This window comes from Tympanuchus pallidicinctus, unplaced genomic scaffold, assembly GCF_026119805.1.
Source record: "Tympanuchus pallidicinctus isolate F22 unplaced genomic scaffold, pur_lepc_1.0 scaffold5, whole genome shotgun sequence".
Classification (NCBI taxonomy): Eukaryota; Metazoa; Chordata; class Aves; order Galliformes; family Phasianidae; genus Tympanuchus; species Tympanuchus pallidicinctus.
The window spans coordinates 32,775,992-32,801,967 of NW_026294769.1; the positions used below are offsets into that span (position 1 = coordinate 32,775,992).

At 36.5% G+C, this 25,976-nt stretch overlaps 1 protein-coding gene across 2 annotated transcripts in view; it reads right to left on the bottom strand.

The window, feature by feature from the left end:
- Positions 1-1,593: 1,593 nt before the first annotated feature.
- Positions 1,594-25,976, bottom strand: part of CDH2 (cadherin 2) — a 113,758-nt gene continuing 89,375 nt past the window's right edge. For both annotated transcript variants that reach the window (XM_052704454.1, XM_052704455.1), the window contains exons 11-16: positions 24,714-24,856; positions 23,275-23,508; positions 22,742-22,975; positions 21,035-21,174; positions 9,881-10,045; positions 1,594-3,022 (exon numbers count right to left, since the gene is read on the bottom strand). In XM_052704454.1, the coding sequence (XP_052560414.1) occupies positions 2,816-3,022; positions 9,881-10,045; positions 21,035-21,174; positions 22,742-22,975; positions 23,275-23,508; positions 24,714-24,856 (1,123 nt within the window). In that variant the 3' untranslated portion in view covers positions 1,594-2,815. The remainder of the gene's footprint in view (positions 3,023-9,880; positions 10,046-21,034; positions 21,175-22,741; positions 22,976-23,274; positions 23,509-24,713; positions 24,857-25,976) is intronic.

Genomic DNA, 25,976 nt, shown 5'->3' on the forward strand with positions numbered 1-25,976 from the left:
TAAAACTGACCTAACACTAAATTTGAGAACCGTTGCTAGAATTGCGAAGCAGCTGTAGACAGAGCTATAAGATTGTCTGATCAAGACAGAGATAAATGGATATATTAACACTCAAACATATGAGCTCCTGTTGCTGTCCAAGAGAGCTGAGTGTTCATAAAAGACAAAACCTACCATGTTTAAACAACATAATGGACTACAGTCAAACCTGGAAATCTCATGCATCTCTCCTTATCTTTTAGCATTCAATCTCAATTAAGTAATTTCCTTTGTTTCCAAACAGCAGAAACAACAGGATTATTGTTTTTGCATAAATCACAGAAGTTGGACAGAAATCAACATGCCAGTAGTGGCCTTCTGCTTACTTAACAAGCTTCTGCAGTTTCAATGCTGCCTTTTATCAAGAGTTCCATCTTTTATTATGCATAGCCAGATTATTTTTTTCCCCACCCTACTAATTAACATGAAAATAGCTTAAAAAAACCCTCAGTGATAGTTTTGACACATTACTGAAAAATTAAGGCTTTCTTACAGCATCAAGCTAGATATCACACTAGCTCACAAGATAAATAGCAGTTAGGTATGCAGACACAAAGGATCTATCTCAACCTGAGGGGGATTCACAGCATCATCAAGATTGAGAAAGAAAGGAGACATGCCTGTGAAAAGCTTCAGTGAAGAAGAGATATCTCACTTTGTAATCCACAGTCATATGCAGCACATAATGCTGACTCTGATTTCAGGGTTCACCTCTGGAAAACACAATGACATTAAGTAAATTGCAGTCAGAGTGCTGAGGAAGCACTGAATTGGCACCATGCTGAAGAGCATCACCCAGAGCTTCCAAAGACTTCCCAATGATAAGGCTGCTGCACTACTCTGTCTGGGTCCCCTCCCGTGGCTCCAATTCTCTCGACAGGCTGTAGAAATGTGTTTCTGCTGACTACAGACTTCACACTGCTCACAATTAGGCTCCTAATGAGTGTAAATGTAGACTTTAAAGCTGAACAGACTGTTGCAAGTGAATGGAAGGCAGAATTACTGCACCTACTGCGCTTGCTTTGTTTGCAAATAAATCACTGTAACAGGTTAGAAATGTGTCTGGTAATGACTAATCTCCTAAAAGGACTTGTTTTCCATGACTGTCAGCATTCTCCTCGAGGGACCTGAGCTGGTGTGCACCAAGTTAACAGGGGCCTTTACTTCAGAGTTCAGGCAGCAGACAGCAGTCAGGATCTGCAACTTACTTGTTTACACAACCAGCAGTATCAGCACAAAACCAATCTAGAAATGAGCCAAAAAATGGTGAAAGATTTATCATTTAGATAAAGTACATTAAACCAAAGAGTCACCTTCATGGAACTGGAAGTTCTGAACTCCCAGCAATGGCACAATCACTCTGCTTCACCTGAGAACTCAGCTTCCCAATCCATGCTGAAGTTTCTCCTCTACACAGCTGATTTTCAGTCCATTCAGTACTGAATGCGCAAGAAGTGCACACTGGACACAATTAAAATGTGCTCTGTGTATGTTTTATTTACTACGCTTAGGGCTTACCCAGGTAGGAAAAAAACTGCCAAACCAAGCACCAGATCCAAAATTAGCATTTTATTCAGAACGTTGGGGTCAGAGGTGTATCATTCATATTCTGGTACACAATACAGAGGCAAAGCTGTTCTCAGAAGTCTCTCCAGTTTGAAAGCTCCTTCCCCCTTCCCTCCCCACCCCCAAAACATACTGTATATTTACTCGTGCCACCAGTATTAGGCCAACTCCCCCCCCCCTCCTTTTTTTTGGTACAAATTATGTAAAACTTTTGTGCTAGGAACTTTTTTCCCTCCCCAAACAAACAAACAAAAAATAATAAAAATAAAAATAAAAAAAATATTGAGTACTCTAACTACAGTTCAACAATTGATTCAATGTCACTTGTTTGCAACCTGTTTTGTAAATACTTTATCCATAATGAAAGATATAAACATGCAAAAACCTGAATCCATAGTCCAAATAATACATACACATGTTCTGAAGTTTCTGCACTTCTCCACAGACTATGCCAATAAAACATTATGTACACATACCATTTTTACAGTGAAGTGGGAAAAAAGTACTAAAAAGTAAAAAAAAAAAAAAAAAAAAAAGAAAGTGTACATGGATTGCGACCAAAATGTGTCTAACATTCTAGCATAAGGAAAAAAAAAATAAATCAGTTCTGCTACAAACTGGTGATATGAAAACTCCCTTTATTTGCAACCAGCTGCATAAGTTTTAGAATTTTAGTGAAAAAAATCCCCTAACATCTAAAACTAGAAGTAATGTACATTGTTCCACCTCATGGTCTTCTCTTCCACATAATAAAATTGTTCCATGAGGATTTTTTTTTTTAATTTTCAGTCTCCTTATTTTAATAAAAGCAATGCGATGTAACAAAAGCATATTGAAGCATATTGTGATTCACCTTACTCCTCCCTACCCCAACATATCTTGTTTCTTTAATGCATCATTTCATAAATCAGTACCATTAAAGCCTTAAACATAAAACTAATTCCGATCTGAAAAAGGTACAAAAAGGCACATAAAATCCCAGTGCTTCTGTACTGTAAAATTCAAGTGTAACTGAGCTCAATATTTTTTTCCAAACAGCATTGGATCACTGATATTCCACGGAGCCCAAATTGGTTTGCAGCCTATGCCAAAGCCTTCAGCAAGCACTTGTGCTAGTAGACTACAAAGTTAAAGCCTAGCTTCTGTATGCTTTTGGGGAATATCAGTTGAAATGTTTGTACTTGTCCAAAAACAAAGTTCACTTTGAAGTTCAGTCATCACCTCCACCATACATGTCAGCAAGTTTCTTGAAACGTGGGCCCCAGTCATTTAGGTAGTCATAGTCTTGCTCACCACCACTACTTGAGGAATTAAGAGAGCTCAAGGATCCAGCAGTGGAGCCACTTCCTTCATAGTCGAAGACTAACAGGGAATCATATGGTGGGGCTGTAGGGTCATTGTCGGCTGCTTTAAGTCCCTGTGATAATGAGAGAGAGAAAAAAAGGTTAAGTTCTGTATCAGTGAGGCAACACATAACTGGAACATTGCATTGCTGTTATCTACCAGCCACCACTTGAGAAAATATCATTCTTCTTCTTCTACAGTTCATATAAACCAGAATGTCACAGTTCATGTCTCTGTAACTGCAGCAAAAACATATTTCAATTGCCTTTAGAATGGACACATTTCCAGCATTTAAAGCTGGAAGTTTTGGAACAACTACACACACTGTTCTAACAAAATCTTAAGAGAACATCACTGAACTTGGAATGATGCTAATAAATATACAGTTTCTGAGCTGTACAGCTCACAACCTGAGGCATGAGCAATATGGGACTGGTTAAATAGACAGATGGGGAAGGAGAAATAGGCATGTTTGCAAAGATTTGCTTTAACAGCTATCTCACATGGCCAATAACATCTCCACTGACACTGCTGGCCTGCAGTCCATCTGTGTGTGCCAAAAGCTGTATTTAGTTAGTTCTGCAAAATTCATGTGCCTCTGTAGGCTGCTGTGAGATAAAGGTACAATATGTTGGCTTAAGCCGCATGTGTTTTGCCATTACCATCCATAAGATTCCACCTGCTCCTCATAAAACACACACAAAAAGAGCCGCGAAAGCTAAATGCATCAATATAACCATTTTCACTTCCTTGTTTGAAGGTATTCAAGCTATAAACACACAAATATTAGGTCTTCAGTAATTTTAAACTTCTACCCTCTACAGCTGAATAACCCCAATCTAAAACCAAAAGCAAAAACGGAACGAGGGAAAAGCAGAAAAAGAACCACGCTTCTTCCAGAGGAGTGACTTTCCTCTGTTTCCTAATGTAAGTTCAAATCTAAACAGTAAATTTAAAGAATATAAAGCTATTACTCTGTTGTGAGCCACACTTAGCCTGGAAAGACTTACAGCTTGAATATAACAGGCTACAGTTAGAAGTAAATGCAAGCCCTCTTGTGTTTTGGATTTTTCAGCCCTGCAGTTTCTTGCACAGGATTAGCAGTGATTTTTCAAGATCTTCCACTTTCAGGATGGATCTATTCTGGCAGCTATTGATGAGGAATAATGCGACTGCCAAGGTTCTTGCAGCCTTAGCTAAGGCTTCAAGTTTCTCACTGTTAGATTAATTTTAACCAGTGCAATTTGTGCCAATTTTCCTGTTAATTTTTGATGCTCATTTATTTCTTTGAAAAATCGCTATCTTCTATTCTTTTTTTAAAGGATTGATTGTGTCTCCTTTGAATTATTTAAGATGCCATTTTTACAAATGTATGTTTTAAACCAAACAGTGCATGGTAAGAATGTGATATAACAGAAACGTCTGAATTTTTTTCCCTATAAATATATATGTACCAGAATTCGTTAATTAAAACCTATAGTATCGATAAAAGAAACTTGATTATTAGCATCTAAAATCATTCAGAAGTGTGCAAAATGTACCTAAAATAGTTTTGCAAATCAATGCTGGAAAGACCCAGCATAATTATCAAACTAATGACCTCCAATCAAGAACATATTTTGGATTTAAAGCGATCGTTTCGCATAGTACAACAGCATCAAGCACGCTATTAATAGCCAGTATTAGAAGTATAATTTTGAATTATCTGATAAGAATAATTGGTGATGCTTGTTATCTTTCTCTTTGGAGTTTTCCATCCTGACAGCTGCAATAAGGGCAAATGATTCAAGATTCCTAAAAGGCAACAGCAAATACATGCTGGAAGATTTCCTTTGTCCAGCTTCAAACCTTCAAATAGTTCCAAGGCTTTCTCTTTATTTCTGCTGCTGAAGCAGAAATCTAAGTTTAAGTCTTAAGCAGTCTTTACAGTATTTGCACCTTCACTTAAGCCTGCTTGGGGTGATGTACTCCTTTGCTTTTTGGGCAGAAGTGACAAGGAAAGTGAATACTTAAGGAGTGCTGAGGTAGGAATCTCAGGTGTTTCTGTGTAAAAGTCATTTACAAAGGAGGTTTTTTGGCAAGGAAGTGCTATTTCCCTGCAGTTCTGCCTGGGAACAGCCAGTCAAACGCAGGATACTGACTTATTACAGTTAACAATTCCTCAGACTCTAGATTTAACGAACATAGTTTCTAACTTTAAGACAACAAAGTTCTCTGCCATATTTGTATGGCATATTAAGATGATTAAGAAATAGCACAACTTTTTACATCCCTTCTGCTAAGCATATTCTATGAACTGCTGGGTTCTACAGCATATCTGAAGCTGAAGAAGCTTTATGTCAGCTTTGGCAATGAAATTGGCTTATGAAACTCCCCTTGGTTTTAGTACTGCCATCTTTTCGCTTACTATGCCATTCCTTCCAGTACCACAAAGTGCTGTATTGGCATGATTGAGAAGGCAAAAATGATTCCCAGTGACTGCTTACACTGTTTTTGCTGGAGTGGTATTGTCAACCACTCCTCAAAAGATTCCTTAGTATTTCTCAGAGGTGCTCAAGAGCTTCAGAACAGAGGATTTCCTGTTGTTTTGATTACCAATTCCTGATCTTGAAAACCTGCAGTTTCCACTAGAGGTAGTTAGAGGTAATTCAACAGCTGAATTGAAGGGACATGTACTTGAGAGCAGAATATCTCCCTGGAAGATGGTGAACCAAGATACATTTCGTTGCATTTGCTACACAAGCAATGCATAAAAAGCAGTCACTGAAGAGAAGCTGATGTGACAGCCAATAAGGTCACGGCAATACAAAAGAGAGCTTGAGATCTAGGACAGAATGACTAGCAACCTCACTTACTCCTCTTCCTTATGTGCTGCACATCCTTTCACTGATCAGGAGATAAAGAGGACAAAGAGGAAAGACTACAATGCCTTAATAAAACAATGATGGCGACCTTAAATTATACTTGCATAACTTGCTTGGTCTCGTATATACTTGCCTAGTCCCAAAAAGAGCAAAAAGCAAAATCCACAAGATCTCAAAATAAGGTGAAATTTTACAAAATCTGATCTAATACTTTTATTTTTATCGATCCTATTACTTAATCAGATTCAACAGACTTTTGATGAGAATGAAAGAATAGAGCCCTAAATTGGAGTATGAAAAATGGTTTCAACTTGTTTTTTCACTTGATAAGAGAACACAGAAAACACTGAGGGACTGTGTTCTGCTCAGAGGTGTACTGTATCAATAACCGTTTACTAAGAATGAATCAAGTGTCCTCCACGTTCTCATGGGATGACACCTTCAGTTTGTGATTTAATTTACCTCAAGCTATGTCCTCTATTGATTACAAATATATTCTTATTCACAAACTCTCCATCACAATAATTTCTTTAAGATTTCTAGGGACAGCATAGGTGATTATTGAAAATGAGCTTAGGTCTGATTTATACTGCCTGCAAATCCTGAATACTCTTAGCATGAGTTATGCTCCACATTCTGTAGGTTATGTTTTAAAAAGCTCAAAATGGAAAACAATGTCTACAGAGGATTCTTAATAACACATGACTTATTTCCCTGACTTGTTTGTACACTGAACTGGAATAAAAGGAAGTTTTTCCGTTGCCCACCCCTCCCTTAAATTAGAGATTCATCTATCCACTGAAACAGACAAAACAAGAAAGTCCCCGAGGTCATTTAGATTATGCCTGCAAAACATATTTTGATTATAAGGCACCTTTGGAACCTTCTTATTTTTACAAAGTTCATGTTTTATTTTAACTTTGCAAGTGTCATAAAAATACTTGAAGGCTTTATCATACTTCTAACTTGTTTTTCTAATGAGAAGTTTTTAGAACACTACAAAATACTCATACTTACACGTTTCATTGAATTAGGTAGACTTAATACAACTGATGACAGCTGGAAAATAATACACTGCAAGAAACAAAGTAAGTACTGCCAAACAGAAAAAAGATGATCCAGTAGGTCTTTTTCACCTTCTGTTCCTCTGTAATAGGATCAAGAGGAAAAAAATACCCCATGCTTTCTCAGGTGGTGGTAGCTAAGTTCTCTGTATTTGTATCTGACACAAATGATGTACGGTTATTTTTTGCCAAGAAGTTGAAGTAATTTGGTAGCCAGTTTGAACAATACTGGCACTGTGTCTGAGTGTCTGAGGTACTGGTGAGCATTCAACAGTCTGAATTAATTCCCATACGTGGGGTAGCATCCCAAAGGTTCAGTGATCAGCATCTCTGGGAACAGGGCCAAGTCCTCCAAAATACAGGACTGATCTGCAAAAAGGGTTGCATGTTTTCAAGCCAGCAGAGTAAATGTAAACTTTGTTGCAGAGGTAATGACAATTGAAAGGCAGCCCCTCTCTGTTCAGCTTGCAACTCAGTTTGGGACATGGTCTGGGTTAGGGCTGAACAAAAGAGAAGTTATGGTGTGACTTGCAGTGGAAGAAAGTTCTTTGCCTAAACATGCCAAGTATGGATGCAAAGAAGTATGAACTTTACCATTTCTTATCTTGCTATGTCTTTTTCACAGCTTAGCATATCTTCTGTCTGAACTATCATCCTAAAAGAGAAAACTGGCATCTTTAGCAAAGATATTTGCTTCTTTTATTCCACATAAATCTGAGAGACTTGAAAATGGAACTATTTGTTCAATCATAACCTTGCTGGGGTTGCTTGCAACACGTGGCAAAGGATGTTATCTGAAGCAAATTTGAAAACCTGTGCAGCCTTGATGTTTATGCACAGGATACTGATTATTTGGAATATTAACTGTAATAGTGACTACTACAGCAAACAATTGACTTTTTTTTTGTTCTAATAAACTTCCTAGAATCATGTTTGCCTGGTAAATTTTGGCATAATACAAATTAAGATAGAACTACTGTGGAGAAATAAAGTCTTCATTTTGCTCAGTGTTCTGGTAAAACAGAGCATATAGAATCCTAGGCAATAATTGTGCACTTCAGAGAGAGTTAGGTGAAATGCTCCACAGTAAAACAAAATAAAAATCCTAAGAAAGAAACACAACAAAAAGAAGCTAAATATATAACATTTGAAACATAGAATCTACATCACGTAATTCTTTTCAATATGAGGAAGCAACTGATTACCAGTTAGGTTGCAAATAAAATTGCCATGCTTTAATTTTGTATATAAATCTAATGCTAATTTTGTTTTGGATTGAATTATATTATTGGTATCATTTTACAATATAAAACTAGCTGGAAGAACCCTTCTCTTTTAGGTGAAGAGGAAAAGGAAATATGCAGGAAGGTACTGAGCTAATACAACAGAGGTCAGTAAGAAAATGATTCCTAGCTTGGTACTAAGATATAAGCATGGGGTTAAATAAAGATAGAGCCTACTGCTTCTATCCATTTATAACAGATTCTTCAGGAGTGACAACATACTGAAAAACAGCATTGCTGAAGCAGTTTGCTGAGTAGTTTTAAAATTGTGTAAGACTGGACAAACTGTCCCTTTTCTGGTTGTTGAGAATCACTCCCTCATTTCTCATCTAGGATCCATATGAGTGTCAACACTGCTGCAAACATGAGAAAAATCAGGATACTGAGTATCATAGCGTCTTTGCCAGCACTTGCCAGGTTAGGAACGTACAGGCACACTCATAGGAGAATAGGAAGGGAAACTGATCATCTGGAAGAAGACAAGGGGCTGTAAGGAAGTTCTTGTATGTACACAATTTTGGGCATTTTGTTCTTCCACGACTCTGCTTTATTACAAAAGTCAAATGTATTTGAAACATTTAGAAGTACAAGGCATGCAAAGATCCATTTTGCTAAGCCACTTCATTCTAATAGAGGTCTTCCACAAGTCGAGATACTCTTAAATAACATCTAATTGGAATAGTTTACAGCTAGTTACCTTCCTTTACACAGTATTGCTGTGTATCTTACTAGGATCAAACTCCAATTTACACACCCTGCTAACACAGCAGAGACTTCAGTGTATTAGTCTGTTTTTTTTCTTAAAACAAACAACAAGAAACGTATCTGCAAAAACTGTTCCCTTCAATACTTACCCAGCTAGTAACTGCCAGAGATATAAGAAAATTAGAGAATATAATTTACTTCTATTAATCTACAGAATACTGAATTACTAAACCATAATTTACAACTTAAAATAAATATTTGTTTTTCTGTGATCAGTGAGCACAAGAAATGCATTCTACTGTCCTAAGTTACATAAAAATCAACGACTTAACATAGACAAGTGAATAAAATAATGAAACAAATATTTGTAATGTTATTACTTTCAGAAGCGTGAATAATCTCGTTATAGTGCGAATCTTACTTACATTTATCTTTATTAATTTGAAGAATCAAAGATAATGCAAAGACTTTTAAAGCTCTATGACAAGTATTAAAAGCACTTACATAACATTTAATTTAGCTGCCCTGCTCACTAATCGTATTTGATGGAATTCTTCTGGCCTTACAGAACGTACAGAATTTCCACTACTATCCAGCTTCAAAGGGTAATATATGAGGAAAATGAGTATGAACTATTTCTATTATTAAATTATTCTGAATTAATAAATGAATTTAGGCTAAACTATAATTTTGTTATTCTATTTATTAATTGGAACCCAAAGAATAATCCTGCTTGGAGATACTGTGGTTGCGGCTGATAACGTATTATGAATGTAATTAATACAAATGTGCAGAAGTTAATTGATATATCTTCTCCTTTCTGTTTGAATGAGTTAATTAAATTTGTCTGCACTTTAAAAGAATGTATTTAGTTCAATTTAGCAGGACAACTTTAATTGTTTAAGTAAGTTTTTAAAAGTTATAACGTTCAAATTTAATAGCTACTCATACAGAGTACAATTAAGAAAATATAAAACCTTATAGACCAGAGGAGGAAACTCTTTCTCTCTTTTACCTCATTAATGAAGTCCCCAATGTCCCCAGGATGAGGAGCAGCTGATCTGACTGGATACTGAGGTTCTGCATGGATTGGCCTTTCATCAAGACGTCTGATTCCAACAGGTTTGATGGCATCTGGTTCTACAGTGTCAGGCTGCTGGAGCTGGCTCAAGTCATAATCCTGCAACACGTGAAGCAGAGAGAGTATGTTAGGAGAATTTTAAATGCTGTCTGTCAGCAGAAACATGAGGAAAGAAAACAAGGAAGTACAAGGAATCATTTCACCACAACTTTTATTTTCAGGATTGTAACACGTACTGAGAATAAGTCTGAAACATAGTTACTTGGAGTACATTATTTGATTTATACTCCCTGAACCTACTGTTTTGATTCTGTTCCATCAGATTTGTAGTGGTTCTCATAAATTTTCCATTGAGAAGAAAGGATTTGTGTAGTACTATTAAGAGACTAAACACTTTTCCTAGTAACGATGATCTACTGCATAGAGCAAAGATATCAAATCCAACTCTCATATTTCTAGGGAAATAAACACTAGACATTCTCATTCTGAGAAAGAAGCAAGTGTACTGCTCCGCAGTATTTTATAATACATTCAAGAATGAAGTTTAAGACATCCTGCTGCTTTCATGTGGCTTCTACAATATGAAAGCCAAAGGGGGAAAAATGTCATAAGAAGTACAAAGCTCCTCAGATTTGGCCTTAATTCTAGGCTTTTTCTGAAGATTACTTGTGGATCTGTTCATTAAGTACTTGATGCCACAGTTTCCAACTCTGGCAGACTGATGAAGCTAGCATATCACTATGAATTTCAATAAGCAGTATATATGTATATTAAATTTTTAATTAGATGAATATTTATGCATTTAAGATAGATATGCCTGAATACTATTTGCACAGCTTGATGCATTTCAGCACTGTCATTCACCTCGCTGTAGTCATGCCTAGAAGGTAGTCATGCTCACAGATGCCTTTCCACAAGGCACTCGTAAAATTGCAGAACAAAGAACGGGCCTTAAAGGCTTAAACAAAAGTCAACCATCCATGAGCTACCAGCAGACAGGGGCTTAACGCCAGCTCTACTGTATGCTAGATGCCCTACCCCACATATAGTCCAAGTAGCTGAGAAGCATCCTAAAATAAGCTCTTCTATAATCAGCATCTATTTTTCAGTAGTGTTTTTCTAGTAAAAACCTTATTTGCAATCTCAATTTGCTGGGTGCTGTCTGTACAGAGGACCACATTTTCATTGGTTCCTAACTGATTCCTGAGGAACAAATATATACTGCTGCTGTCACTTCATGGAACCTAGGGGGCCTTCTGAGAGTATTACTTCACCAACTGTGGCACCCCAGCACAGACCTTTCAACAAGAAGCGAGGACTGTTGACTGCAGTGAAGGCATTTTTATTGGGAGAGCTTTACTGTCCATCAGATCATTACACTTTCTAATTTGTTTCTCAGGTTCTCAACTGATTGCACACAAATTCATAGTAGAAAAGGTGCAAGAGCTCCACTGAGATCTTAGAATGTAGTTTCATATGTTTTAATTAAATTACAAGTTCCTTGGGGCAGAGCTGTAACTTTAACCCTTGGCTCATCAACGTAAAACAGAATAAATCATTTCAATGAAGTCGTATGGACTGGAAAAAGTAGAAGTAAAGAAAGTGAAAGTAAACTGAACTCTTCATCCTTTCCCTTTTTATTATGTAAAATAAATCAAAACAGTTTACAGACATACTATCAGAAAATCATATGAGAGTAGAATGTAGTCTTTGGAATTTATGAATATGTATTAAGAGAGTGCTTTTCATACACTTCATTTTAATGCTTAATATTTTCACATGAAGGAATTCAAATAGGTATGGTTAAACGAAAAAAAATATTAAAATCAGGAAAATCTCTCTAGTCATTTCAGTTTTATAATGCTATATACATATTATCTATATATAAATACATATTTATATTGTTATAAACATTTTATATATTTAAATATATGCACATAAATAGAATCATAAAATGGCTTGGGTTGGAACAGACCTTAAAAAGAACAAGCAGTTTCAGGCTGCTTAGTGCCCCATTGAATACTTCCAGGGATGGAGCATTCAGAGCTTCTCCAGGCAACCTGTTCCAGTGTCTCACCACTCTCTGAATAAAAAATTTCCTAATAGCTAATCTAAATCTCTCCTCTTCTAGTTTAAAATCTATTCACCCATCCCCATATGCAAAAGCTCATTTCCTGATTAGTGGTCATACAGAAATACAATATTAAATAAGTCAGACAGAGTCCTCATATTTAAGGTTATTCTCCTGTGTATTTGTATAGTATGAGACATCTCTAAGCTTTACAGCTACAAAGACAGCAAAGATTGCCATCCTCAAGGCAACAGCAGGGCAGAATGTCTCTTTACGTGGACTCCCACTTTGGATTTCTTTTCTAGGATAACTTATGACACTGCCTTCCAGACTTCTATCAGAGGAAATTTATTGTGCAGGTCTATTAAGTGTCTGGACAGGAAAAAAAGAGATCCATTGTGCTTATTACCAGAGACTCCCAATTCTCCTGTATCATTAAAATCAATACCAACTGCACATCAGTCAGGTATGGCAACTCATTCACCATCTCCTGAAACTGGCTTAATGTACAAACACAGCATCATGCAACGTCTCCAGCTGTTTCAACATTCTGTCTGAAGCCAACCCTACTCAATTACTGCAAAGTAAAAATAAAATAATATATATATATTTCAAAGATTCAGAGTGTAAGCTGTAAAGGGCTGTAGAAATTCCATCTCTTTGCTCAATGTTGCATTCAGTGCTAGATAAATGGAAAAACGTTTGCTGTATTATCTAAAGCTCCTGAACAGACTTTAAGGTTAGTCTCAAGCAGAGTTTGACACAGTTAAGTGCAGAAGTAACAACTAAAAGGAAAACTGTAGTATCAGATTGAGAAAAAAACATGCTGAGCTAGGTTGGGACAGCATGCTTAGATGATGTTCAGGGTCATTATTTCTACTCTAATTCAGAACTAGAAGTCAACAGTTTTGTCCTAGCTTCAGTCTTCTTCCATGTCATCTGTTCATTCTTTCAATCTGCTGAGGGATTAATGAGGAACAAGAATAGGCCCTCTACTGAAAACATACTTGACTGATGGCATTATTAATTCATACAGCTCTTAGCTTTTGTCAGAGGCACTTATTTACTAATTTCTGTTAGTAAGCCCTAGCTCTAGTAATTTTTTTCCCTTCCTTAAGTTTGGATTTGAGCAAATTCCTTCAGAAGGTTTGAATTCTTTTTCTTCAGACTTCTGGATAAGCTTAGATGGTTAATGGAAAGAAGAATCGAAGACTGCTTTCTTTTTTTCTTTTTTCCTATTGGGAGATAGCTAAAACATTAGCTTTTATTTATCTAGCAAATTCAGGACCTCAAGAAACCAGAAAATTACACTGATCTGGTTGTCCAAGTCTACAGGAAAACAGAAGCCTCCAATTCAATGACAGGGATCTAAGTGAAGCAAGCTGAATGACCTCTTGCTTATAAAGGGGTCTTACAGAAATATATGAGACCATACAATCACCTTTTAGATAACTGGTGGCTAATGAGATGACTAGTTTAATGTTTTATCAGTATAACTTGATGTAACCACAAACATTTCTGTTTCCCTGGTTAGCCTCTTTTGATATCACTATTTACTCTTACTGGGGAAAAAAAGTTCAAAAAAACCCCAAAACAACCACAACAAAAAAGCAGACAACTAAAACCCCACCATCACCTGTACTGAAACAGAAGAACTTGCTTTTGATTTGGTTTTGGTTTTAAGAAAGAAAATAAAAGTCAGGATCTCCTAAAATGTATTTCACCAGAAGCTGCATCTTGTCAAATTAAGTTATCCTCAAGCTCCCTTACCACAAAAGAAACCAACTTTGCATCAGCCCAATTAGAAATATTAACACTATTACATATTCACTCATTTTTAGACTGCTTTAAGCAAAGACTTGAACCATTAGTAGCTCTGACCTCACATTCCTGAAATGTGAGATCCAAGCACTAAATGTCAAAACCAGCTACCTGAGCCATAGAGACTAACTACTTTACCAGCTGTGCAGACAGAAGAGTCCAAAACTCCTAAAAGCTTTTCTTTAAGAACCTTTATGCAGTAGTTGGAAGCATAGTTCACATATCTCAACTTGAATAGAAGAAATGGCCAGAACAGAAGAAAATGCCATTTTATATTCCCTAGTAATCACCGATTTACAAAGAAAAAGAAAATGCTTTTCCCTTAAACAACTTCCTCTTGTGCAAAGCGGCCATTCATTTAATAGCACTTGAGTAATAATCCCTCATACAGCAGCCATCAGCTACGGCAGTGGGAGAAATATCTCTAAAGTACCTCACTTTCTGGCTGCAACCAATCTTTGGGGTTAAAAAAAAAAAAAAGATAATCCAGGAGATAGAATTTCCCAGAAGCTTCACCTTGAAGTTAACTTTTTCTCCTGGATTAGCTGCTCTGTGCTTGAATTTTAGAAGTTATAGGCAGTAGCTTAAATTGAAAACATATTAGACTAACTAGACCATCTCAATATGAATGCATACTAAAACAAAGCAGGATTCCAAATACCAGATTAAAACCACAAGTTAATAAACCCATAGATTTTTATGCACAGATGAGTTGATCTTAAAAGCAATTAAACAAGTTTTTGTTGTTGTTGTTTTTTTTAAATCTCTCATAGAAAGAAAGCTTTGGCTGCATATGTATACAGGCCTGGACATATGACTCACATAACAAAAATACAACATCTGTTTCTCATTTTCAAAGCATATGGCCTTTATGAAGACATACAGAAGTTTTGATCTATTCCCATGGAAGAAATCAATTTAATTGTCACTGGTTTGCTTAATTTGATTATGACAACTGTAAGTGGCATTCACTGGACAAAAACATATGCAGTGCTCTAAGAGCAAGTAAAAGCAGCACTGGCAGAAATCTGCATTTCACAAATCTATTTTACAGGATGGTATCTTAGTATAAATCCAATTTTATTTCAGTGTTGAGAGAACAGAGCAAACTAAGACTTGGTCATAAATGGTCATGGATAAAATGCATGGCCATCTTCTCCTCCGCGTTGTTAATTCTTGTCTTCTCCAACAGAGAATCGGGACAAGGGAAGCAATGGAAGAAAAATTTAGGTGAAAATTCAGGAATTTAAAAGTCTTATACAAATAATGAAAAGGAAGTAAAAACCAATCCTCTAACCATTCCATCCCAAACTTATTGATCATGATCATAAATAATGCTGAGCAACTTGCACATAAAATATTGCTCAAGTTCTGCAAAACGCTCCAAGCCCCCTAAATTTTTCATTTACTGAAATAGGATTCCAAAAAAGGAAAAGCATGTGGGTTTGACTAGATGCAGACTGCAGGTGGGAGTCTAGTTACAGTGTCTGCACTAACAGTTGGTCTTTTTTTGCAATTTATTTTTTATTACTTTCTGCCATATTCCTTTTCCCATTTGATTTTATTGTCGATAAATCTAAAGCATTACAAGTTAATCATTTTTAAGATAACCAAGAAGCTCACTTATCTGTTTTAATAAAAAAGGTGAAAGTTAAATTCCAACTGCAGATAAAACACAATAACACTGACATAAGTTCTAGACAGTATAAAATAAAATACAAAACAATTTTGTAATGGAATTACGGAAACATTACTTTTCCATGATGAGATAAAGATTCACCAAAGAATGATAATAATTCCTCCACAGGAGCACTGCATGAGTCACTCACTCAAAAAACAAGGTCTAAGTAAGCAATCACTATTCTCAAAATAACTTCCTCCTGTTTGTAATATTACAGATGCCTAGGGATACCTTAACAGCAGTTATTTTATTCATTATCGTTTAAGTTTTTAAATGAAATATTTTACAGTCTTAAATGTAATACAGAATAAAGGTTAAGAAGTGAGAGTAAATGATCTGAACACTCCAGATGGTAAAATATAATCATATGGATTTATACTGTTGATGAAGTAGCTCAGAAATATTGTTTTTACAACAGAGCTTACGATAAGATCCAGTATATAAAACTGATGTAATCTTAAGACACCAATATCCAGAAAGTAATGAAAAAAGAAACAGAAAAAAGAAACAAACTATTAAAATACAAATGATTACTCAGTACATTTTTATCAATGACACACAAATGCTGGAATAAAAAGCTATCCTCTTTCACAAATGAGAAACTCCTGTTTAGAATTTAGATCCAGTCACACCTAAAAGTAGACTATTATGTTTTTATCATTAAAATAATTGCTATTTTATTTCTCAATATTAATGTGCAATAAAACAGGAGAAAAAGTGAGCTATCGACTAACATCTGAACAGACTGTAAGGAACAGTAATTTAGGAAGGAACAAGCAGATTTCTTAGTAAGAAAAATACTTAATGATAGCAAAATCACTGCTTTAGAAACTCTTGTATTTGAGCGTGATAGTCAGGTTAAAATACATTCAAGACAGCCGAAAATAAATAGTTTCAAGGCACAGTACTTGCTGCTCTAATTTGCATCAACAAGACCACATGCATGACTACGCACTATTAAAATTCAGGAAACATCATAGAACTGGACTCAAAGGAGATGTGAGGAGCATCTTCCGTAACGTACTATAGAAGACTCATGAAAAAACAATTAAATAGTAAACAATATGTATCACAGTTATCAAGCTGATGTATGCATCAAGTATCCCAGCTGAGCACCCACTGCCTCAATGTAAATCACGTAAGTGGCTTGAGGGACGTGGTAGAACGCATTAGTGATGTTTATAGGTTGTGATCTGCCACACATGCAAACTACGTGGCAGACGTGCTAAGTGCTTTAACACTCAGCCAATATAAGGTTTTTGCATTTAGAATTGACAATAGTGTTACAAGCTGACTGCACATCATGCCACCAGGTCTATGTCAATCCTCTGTCTCTCACTCACACCTTCCGTCTGCTAACAATCATAAGCTCCAGATCATGTGGCAATTCATTATTAATCAAGACTGTCTCTCCCCAGCTTCAGAATTTGTCATAACACTTGGTTACGTTCGTTTCAGAATATGGCAAAGTGTAATGCCTCTGCCACAAACAGTTAAACATTCAGAGGGAATAAAAACCCCAAATCCTTCCCAAAGCAGTCCCACTGACTCCTGTGGAATGGTGGCGACCCAAAGTAACTCATGGTGTGACTCCAACTGGTAGCCAAATTGTTACAACTAGAAAATTAAACAAAACCCTGAAAGATTAGCAGACTTTCTACCTGGAGTATCTCTTCCCTCTCTAAACACTCCATTCTCCTTTCAGCATCCAGAACAGTGGGAAGGAAAAAAAAAAGAAAAAAGAAAAGAAGAAAAAAAAGCACTCCTGCCTGGACAATATGAGTATTGTAGAGCTTTCAGAGTCAGGTTTTAAACTTTATTTTCCAAAAAACAGAATTTCAAGTGCAAAAAGGCCAAAACACTTCCTGTGTTGACAACAGTCTGCATTGGGAGCAGGCTGACATCAGTTATGACTGACAGATATACAGCTTTTCTGGCTTAGGGAATTAAATGCATTTTTCTCTACTGTGGAGATCAAACAATCCTGTGTAGATCATTCCAAACTAGAGACAAACAACGAATCATTCCAGAACCTCAATTTTCTTTACAACCATTTAGTCTGCCAGTGAGCAAAGCAGGTCAAGAAGGCCTCAGAGTGGATTAACAGGAGACACAATAAATTGCTCTTCGATGACAATCTTCACATCACAATTAATTCAAAATTCTAGTTTGGGAAGGGGGAGAAAACACACAAACACGAAAGACAACAAAGCATTCTGCCTCAGAGGAAGGAGTTGGAATTTGGAACTAATCAAATTTGTTACTGGATACATCAGTCTGATTGCACGAACAAAGAATTGAAAGCAACATGCTGAGCATGCTTTAGGGAGAGTGTTGTGACAGCTTGGAAACCTAACTGAATAGCATTTAAGAGAAACAAACAGAAAAACACCTCCTAAACAAATAAATGACCCTCCAAGAACAAACCAGAAGCCTGAAAGTAGTTTGGTTTAGGATCCAAAGAATCTTAATTTTATCACTTTAGACACATCTTTGGCGTATCATCAACCAAATCATCTGGTCACCTAAAATATCTGCATAAACGAGATGATGATGAGGCCACACTATGCAAATCTTCAAGTATTCATTCAGAAGAGTGGGTAATTTTAAAAAGGCCTAAATAATTTACTTGTGATCAATAGGAAAAGGAATTTTAAAAGGTAAAGATTATAAAAATATTTCAACTTCTTAAAATATTCTGTGCTTTCACTGAAACTTGCGAGAAGCTTTGAGCATTCCCCTTTATTTTTCTGCATGAGAGGCATCCAGGCTTCCACCCAGGCCGCTTGGTCAATCAGCACTGATCTTGCTCGGGATAAGGCAGCAACAAACATTAATACTGACATACGTATTTGCTGATCATCTGCAGATCCAAGGCTGACATTAAACATCTTTTTCTTGATTTTAATGGAACACTGGCCTGATGAGGCCTCATTCTGAAAACCAGTTTTTGAGGGCAGTCTTGAATGCTTTTTTTGGAACACCTAACTTTGATACTTTAACTCTTTAAATTTGGGGAAAAAGGAAAAAAAGAAGAGATAGTCAATGCCTAAATAGCATTTTACATTGCTTTGCCTGTACAGGGTTGCAAAGATGAGATAACTATTTGTAAGGAACTTGTTAGGACACTAGAAAAGCTTGGCATAAATAGTTCTTAAATCATATACAAAATGTGTGCAAAACTGTTTTATAAGAAATAACAGTAATGTTACATCAAAATAGTAGTCCCCAGAGGGTTGAGGAGTGAGGGAGGAAAGAAGGAAAACAAGAACAAGTTAACCTAGGAATTGTGATCATCCAGTTAAGCACCAATAGTAATCTACTTTTTTTCAGTAGTGAACCATCAAGTTAATGAAGTTCCATGAAAAGCAAGACAGAAGATATTGAGACCATCCAATGTAGATAGAAAATTAGGTGCCAACATGAAAGTTTGTATTCTCTGTTCAGACACATGATCACTTTTTTACTTATCCTTCCTATGACATTCGGTATGTCTGAAGTGTATAAAGATCTTTTAGATTCCTGCTCAAGGGATCAAGAGAGTGACCAGTGTACCTCAACAACATGGTTGGTAATTACAATAATTAATTTCCAACAACGTCCTCAAAACGTACCATAAGAAAGAAAGCAGGGTTTTTGTGGCTAAAAATCTTTCTTTCTTTTTAAAATGAAGTCCTGGAACTTCCCTATATCTTGGTGCTTCCTCGACTAGTCATAAGAACTGATTCTCATTTCCCTTTTCTTACCAATTTACTACTGCACCAACAGTTCCTCCTTTCACTGCATGCACTACACCCATTCATAGATTGTGAAAGGCTGCGTTTCTGGATGGTTTACATCCTGCTAATCTTTAACTGTGTTCACAAAATGTTACGTCCTGCTGCGCTCCCCTGACTATCTCTCTGATAAAAACAGCACATTCCCTGCTGAGGAGCACTGTGTACAATGGACAGAGGAGAGACTCCAGCACTCTTTTCAAACGATTATTTTACTCTTCCCTGTGCTGCTACTACAAGGCTTAAGGTTTCTGATCTGCAGGCACAACCTCTCCCAACACTCTTAACAGTATCACCTACAATTTCGTAGCCAACAGTATAAACACTGAAAACTTTACTGATTCTATCCTGGGAACTGTGTCATCAATAATTAAAACCAAAACTACATAAAAATTGCTAAGCAGATCCTCCAGGGAATTGCGGGTGGACAAGAGCTGGGGATACATGAACTGGAAAATTAGTCCTCACAGGACAGACTTTCCTTGTTATCTTCTGTGCAATAACATGCACAAGCTGGATACACTTCTTGTACTCAGTCTGTACAATCAAACTGGAATATATATAATCTCAAAGGGTTGCCTTCAATTTATTAATATAAATGATTTTCCAAAACTGCATAAGCTGAAGTTTCCTTTGCAAACTGCTTAAAAACAAAGTTATGCAGAAAACCCGGGAAGTAGGAACAGGAACTGGGGAAATGCAGGAAGCCTGGAAGTTACTAAGGATAACAAAAATTTCATGCAAACCAACAGAAGAGCAGAGGGAATCCACACGTGTCTCCACTAGTGAAGGGAGACACTTTTCAGATAACTGAATTGCCTGATGAACAACATGACTGTGGATGCGTGGAAAAATTATACTTGATTTTTTAAGGCTTTTTACTGGAAAATTTCTCAGGCTGTATTATATGCACTGTTCCCTTCATAATTATTACACTCACTTCTACCAGTAATAATGTGCATTAGTCTACTGTTTGTCACGCTCATAAAGCACTTAACAAATCTCTGAAGGAAGGAAACCACACTGCTCAGAAATTCACTAACTTTGAGAGAGGTGGTAGGGAAGAGAAAGAGGGAAAAAGTAGCTATTCTTAGCATATACACATCACTCCTAGTTCTCTGACATATCAACAATGGTTCAACCAGAGGTGATGTGAGAGTAAATGCATATGGCACCTGCCTGGAAAGGTATCTGAATAAACACAGATGTGCCCTGACAGCTACTTGAAACGTAAATACTTTCCAAGCTGAAATCCCAGTAGTGGCCAATCTGTCAATAGCCCACATTACTGTACATCCAGAAAAGCATTCACCTACCAATAAATAAGGGTTGTATTTGGAACAGGCTGTATTAGCCACTCTGTATTAGTGATTCCATACAACAGGATCCCAGACAAGGAGCAGAAGGTTTACAGATTACAACGAGAAGGGATTTTTATTTTCATTTAAATATAACTGCCTTGGTTGGAATATGGCAAGAATACCATGATTTTTTTTTAATGGTGTAAGTTAGCATGCTATTGATTTTACATATTACCCAAAAGACAGAAAATTTCTGTCTGTGCAACTGCAAAAGCAACATGAGAAAGCAATGTTTCTTTTCAGGTTTTTAAAATAGTACTCATTGTCTTCAGTGTGTTATGCAGAAATTAGCTACTTATTATGATTTGTCAATAGAAACAAAATAAAGTGCAGAGCGAATTAGGAGCCTTTACATAAAAAGCATTCATCGTTCCCCACCTGATCTTCTTCTCCACCACCTTCTTCATCGTATTTCAGAATGTTGTCCCTCACGTCATCTTCTGGATCAATTAAGAGCTGCTTGGCCTGACGCTCCTTATCACGGCGCTTCATCCATACTACGAACATCAACACTAAAACTACATAGCAAACAGAGAAGACAAACACACATCTTCGATTCTAAAGCATGGAAAACTGTGCAAATCTGAACCACATTACTACTGTTATCTTTTGTTCTGGATGAGACATTTCAGAATTCCAGGATGGCTTTCTATTTTCAAATTTAAAAGAGGATAGCTTAAGTTGAAGAAGTTTAAACTTAGGATACTATAAGCAACTTGATTTGGAAATCTATCACATATTACTTCTCTAAGTCACAAATCTGTACCTGCAAAATAAACTTGTCATAAAGTAAGAAAAAACAAGTATAATGAATCATTGAATTCAGAAGGAAAGAAATCTTTCCAATAGTAATAAGAATTCCAGATTACACTGCCTGCATGTTTCCCTACTATGCCCAAACAATATATGGCACTTTACACAGTGGCATACATTTTTAATCATTCATTACCAATAATTTTTCTGTTTTACTGATTGTTTACAATCTAAAGCTATTAAAGAAAGCAGAATAACGAAGAAAGCAAAATAAGAAAGAAAACCGAATAAATACATGATTTTCTAATATACTAGGTAAATTTCTAATTATACTGACACTTCTTCCCATGAAGGTAGTTGTATCTCAAATGTAAAAATATGAAGAATGTTTAAAAAAAAAACAACAAACCACCACAGAATACCTTATAAGATGCGGCAGTTTCATTAAGTGTCTGCCAAACCATTATCTGACATTTTAAGAGTGTCTTGTACCAGGAAAATCACTGTGCTGTTCTTGTGTTCAGCCATTGGCTTTGCCTGGCTCAAAGACTGTCCCTCACGCTCCCCACCCCATGACTCCTTTCCATCATTTTCTATGTTCTGGACTTGTGCACAGTATACTCTAAACAGGTTAATCTTTCTCTCGTGTTCTACCACAATCAGAAATCAGTTAACCATAGTGTGTAGGAGAACTGGCATCTAATTTACTACACTGGACAGATACTTAGTCATGATGTTTAGTCATTTCCCCATTTCACAAAAATAAAATACTAGCACAGCTTTATGTAGTACTTGAACAAATACACACATCTCTTTTTCCTGCATGGCTGCCAGCTTGTCAGGCCTTATATGAAGTGCTGTGATACATTACTTTCCAAAATCATAAAATAGCCTACTTACATTAATCTGACACACAATAGTAGTAATGCCAGAGCATTCCTCAGAGGCTGTGCAACCTAGTGTGGGAGGTGCCAAATTACACAGTACCAACAGGACCACAGACTAAATGTCTGAGGGCTAATCTCACTGTCGTCCTGATCACTCACTGATGTAATATAACATGTGCCCTTGGGCACAGATGGAAAACTTCCTTCATAAGCTCAGTGTGGGGACGGTGAACTTGACTGCCAAGTATCCATGCAAGTGCTAATTATGACCTTTCTCACAAACTCCTAATCCATCAGAAAGTTTTCATACTTGTTCAACAACAGTTTTTGTATTTGAGACTTTAATCCCTCCCTGGTCTTTGTCAAGGTACATGGGATTCAAACATAAAATGGTAGTTATAATACAAGAGTAAAAGACTCAGGATTGAGAGATCCATCTACTTACTGAGCAAGATGATGATACAAAGCAGAATTGCAATGATGGCACCAGTGCCCAGTCCTGCGCCAACAATCCGGTCAACATCAGTACAGTCCCCATTTATGTCACATTGGCACACTTTCACTTTCAGCACAGAAGTGCTAGATGCATGTGGATTTCCAGAATCTGTAATTACTATGGGCACATCATAGATACCAGCCTCCAGGAACCTGATCCTTAAAGAAAGCTGGGCATGATCACCTGTGGGTAAAAACAAGGCACTTGTTACGAGGCAGTGTATTGCTCATGTTGTTGTAAAAAACAGATGGCAAAAATGGCTTTGCATATTGCATAACTGGGTATCAGACCCACTAAGTGCATGACTTCCTTACTGTAAACTTCCTTAAAATTTATTCTTCTCTGGGGAACCTGTGCCAAGGTTTTTTCCTATTTATGTTAACCAGATCAGCATGTATTATGAGATAACACTAAAGTAGAAAACAGAAAACAATATGTAATAGTTCCTTTAACACAATTAAAATTTCTGTAATGTTAATTACCGCTAATTCTAACAATAGTCCAATTCCTCTTAATACTAGGAGGTGAATCAGGCAGCTCAAAGGCAAATGGGCCTGCATTTGGATCAATATCAGGGTCTACAGCAGTGATGTTAATAGCATTAGGCTGCAGGGTTTCACAAGTGGTGGCTTCTTTTGGGTTCACTTGGGGAGCATTATCATTGATGTCCAGCAAGTATATCTGAAGTGTGCCAGTTCCGCTCATTGGAGGAATTCCTTGGAGAAAAAAGAAAAAGAACCAGGTACTGAGCCTGTTAACAGTTGTAAAAGTACTTCAAATGAAATCTTAACAACACTTTTCAATTAACATGCACGTTTTGGTATTCTGCTTTTACCAAGCCTTTACTGACAGTCTAACACTGTCAATGTTCCTGCAAACACACAAATAATCAGTAGTCTGCCTTTAGAATAACTGTCCTATCCAGCAAAATTCAACATAACTGCTGATTCACAGGTGAGGGGGACTCCATCACTTTACCTGAACAAATAGCTAGGTTCATTTTTCAGAAGTCCACATCAAATGCATTGGAGAATTTGCTGGAGAAATTCTTTATTAACTTGTAAGACTTACTATCATCCTTCATCACATACATGATATTTAAATTCTTTCTAATACTTACTTTCAGCATGTGGATTCTTACTTCTAGACACTTGTTATCTATACTGAACGTGTGATGCTTCCTTAAACCTTGTTAAAGTCACACATTTATGAGAACATGTAGCACTGAATTTCTTGGTATAATTAGCAATAGTTCTCATTCCTCATGCTGTACCCAATAAAACTTCCTTCCAATTCTATTTAATTTTACTCTCCAGAACAGGGCCAAAAGGATAGAAATAGCTGACCTAGCTTTGTTATACTGTACTAGTTTGCATAATTTTACCATTTGTCTTCTTTCCCAAATAAACAGCCTCAGCTTTCCCTTCAAATGTGAGAATACTACTAAATACACCTATCTTTCCAGTACTGAACACAAACAGCACAACACCCTAGCCACTCTCACAGGGCTAATTTCTGAGCAGAGATCTTCATTAACAAACTGCCAAAGAAAAAAAACTCTTTTCCTCTGCACTACTGCAGTCAGAATATGGAAAAATACAATCCATGACCCCCTTCAATGAGCTACTTCCCACAAAGTCATCAGCTACTCCTGCTGTGAATCCAACTCAGCCTCATGCAGTCTTGTGCAGACTTTTTCAGTTTTCTGTAAGCTTGACTGATATAACAAAACCAGTGCCTTTCTCTGAACTTGTTCACTTATTTTTCAGCTGCTTCACAAGTAGCTGGAAACTATATGGAGCCTGATACTAATACAGGCTTTCTGACTAGACATATGCTAAGCATATTTTGTTTTCTGCCCAGTAAAATAGAGTCAAATAGAAGAAAGCCTTTTGAAAAGATATACAATGTTGATACATACCATTATCAGAGGCAAGAAAAGTTGCATTATACATATTGTTTTGCACATATATCGATTCTCTGTCCAAAACAGCTGTGGTTGTTATTTGTCCATTAACAGGGTCAATTTTTAGCCAATTTGCAGGATCCGAAAGTTTTGAGTACCTGTGTATTTTAACACAACATGTGCTATTTATTTACCAACATAAATATTGACAATAAACATAACACGGATACTTGAATTTGTATTCTGAACACATTTTTGTAATTCGGAGTCAGCATTTTATAAAAGTTCCATTTGTTAAGCTTTGTCACTAAAATTCATGAAGATGCACATTCAAGAGTCTCAACATAGGACTGTTCTAAAGTGCCCTGCCATGCATGTTATCACATTACTGGAGTAATCCATACAATTACCATAAAGTACATAGAATCAAAAAAAATACACAGACTCAGACTCAAAATACTTCACTAAGGATCCCTCTTGCTTTCCCTCTTGCTTGTTCTACACCTACAGCATTGACGATACTAACTTTTATGTAATCACAGTTTTGAAAGTAGGAAAGATGAGAAGTACCTGTACAAAGAGCTGTTAACAGCAATAAATCATTCTCATGCTTTCAGTATCACTCAAACTTAATTTTCTAAAGAGGCATTGGTTTTAATGAATGTTTCTCATGTTCATTTGAAAAAAAGAGCATCTTTCAAAACCATCCTTCAATCTATCAAATTTGGCCTTTGACATTAATCAAGTGAAAGCCATCTTAGCTCATGAAAAATGTATATATTCTGAGAGTCTTATCATCACGTCTACAATGCTTACATCCAGAAAAAAGCATCCTACCAGTTACCACTAACCAATGTTAAGTGAAAATAAAATGTTAAAAACCTTGGAACCGCTCTGAAAGCTAGAAAGAAGTCTTGGAGTTTCCTCCATATAAGCTAAAAAGCTGTTGGATAAACTAGGAAAGTGAGTCCTGACCCAAGGGTAATCAATCAGCTTTAGTTTTGTAGTCATTGGCCACTTTCTGAATGAGGCATGTGCAAGCATGCTTAAAGTTTCCATGATTTTCCTTTATACTCCCCACTGCTCTAATTTAGATCATCTTTTAGAATTCAAGCAAACTGTAAACAAATTACAATCATAGCTATCAGCACAAGAATTTACAGATAGGCAATAACAATACTACGAATTGTTGGTGAACAAATGAGAAGAAAAATCGTCAAGATTTGGTCCACAATCTAGCATGGTTTCCATATAGCATCAAATCTGCTAGTTTATTTA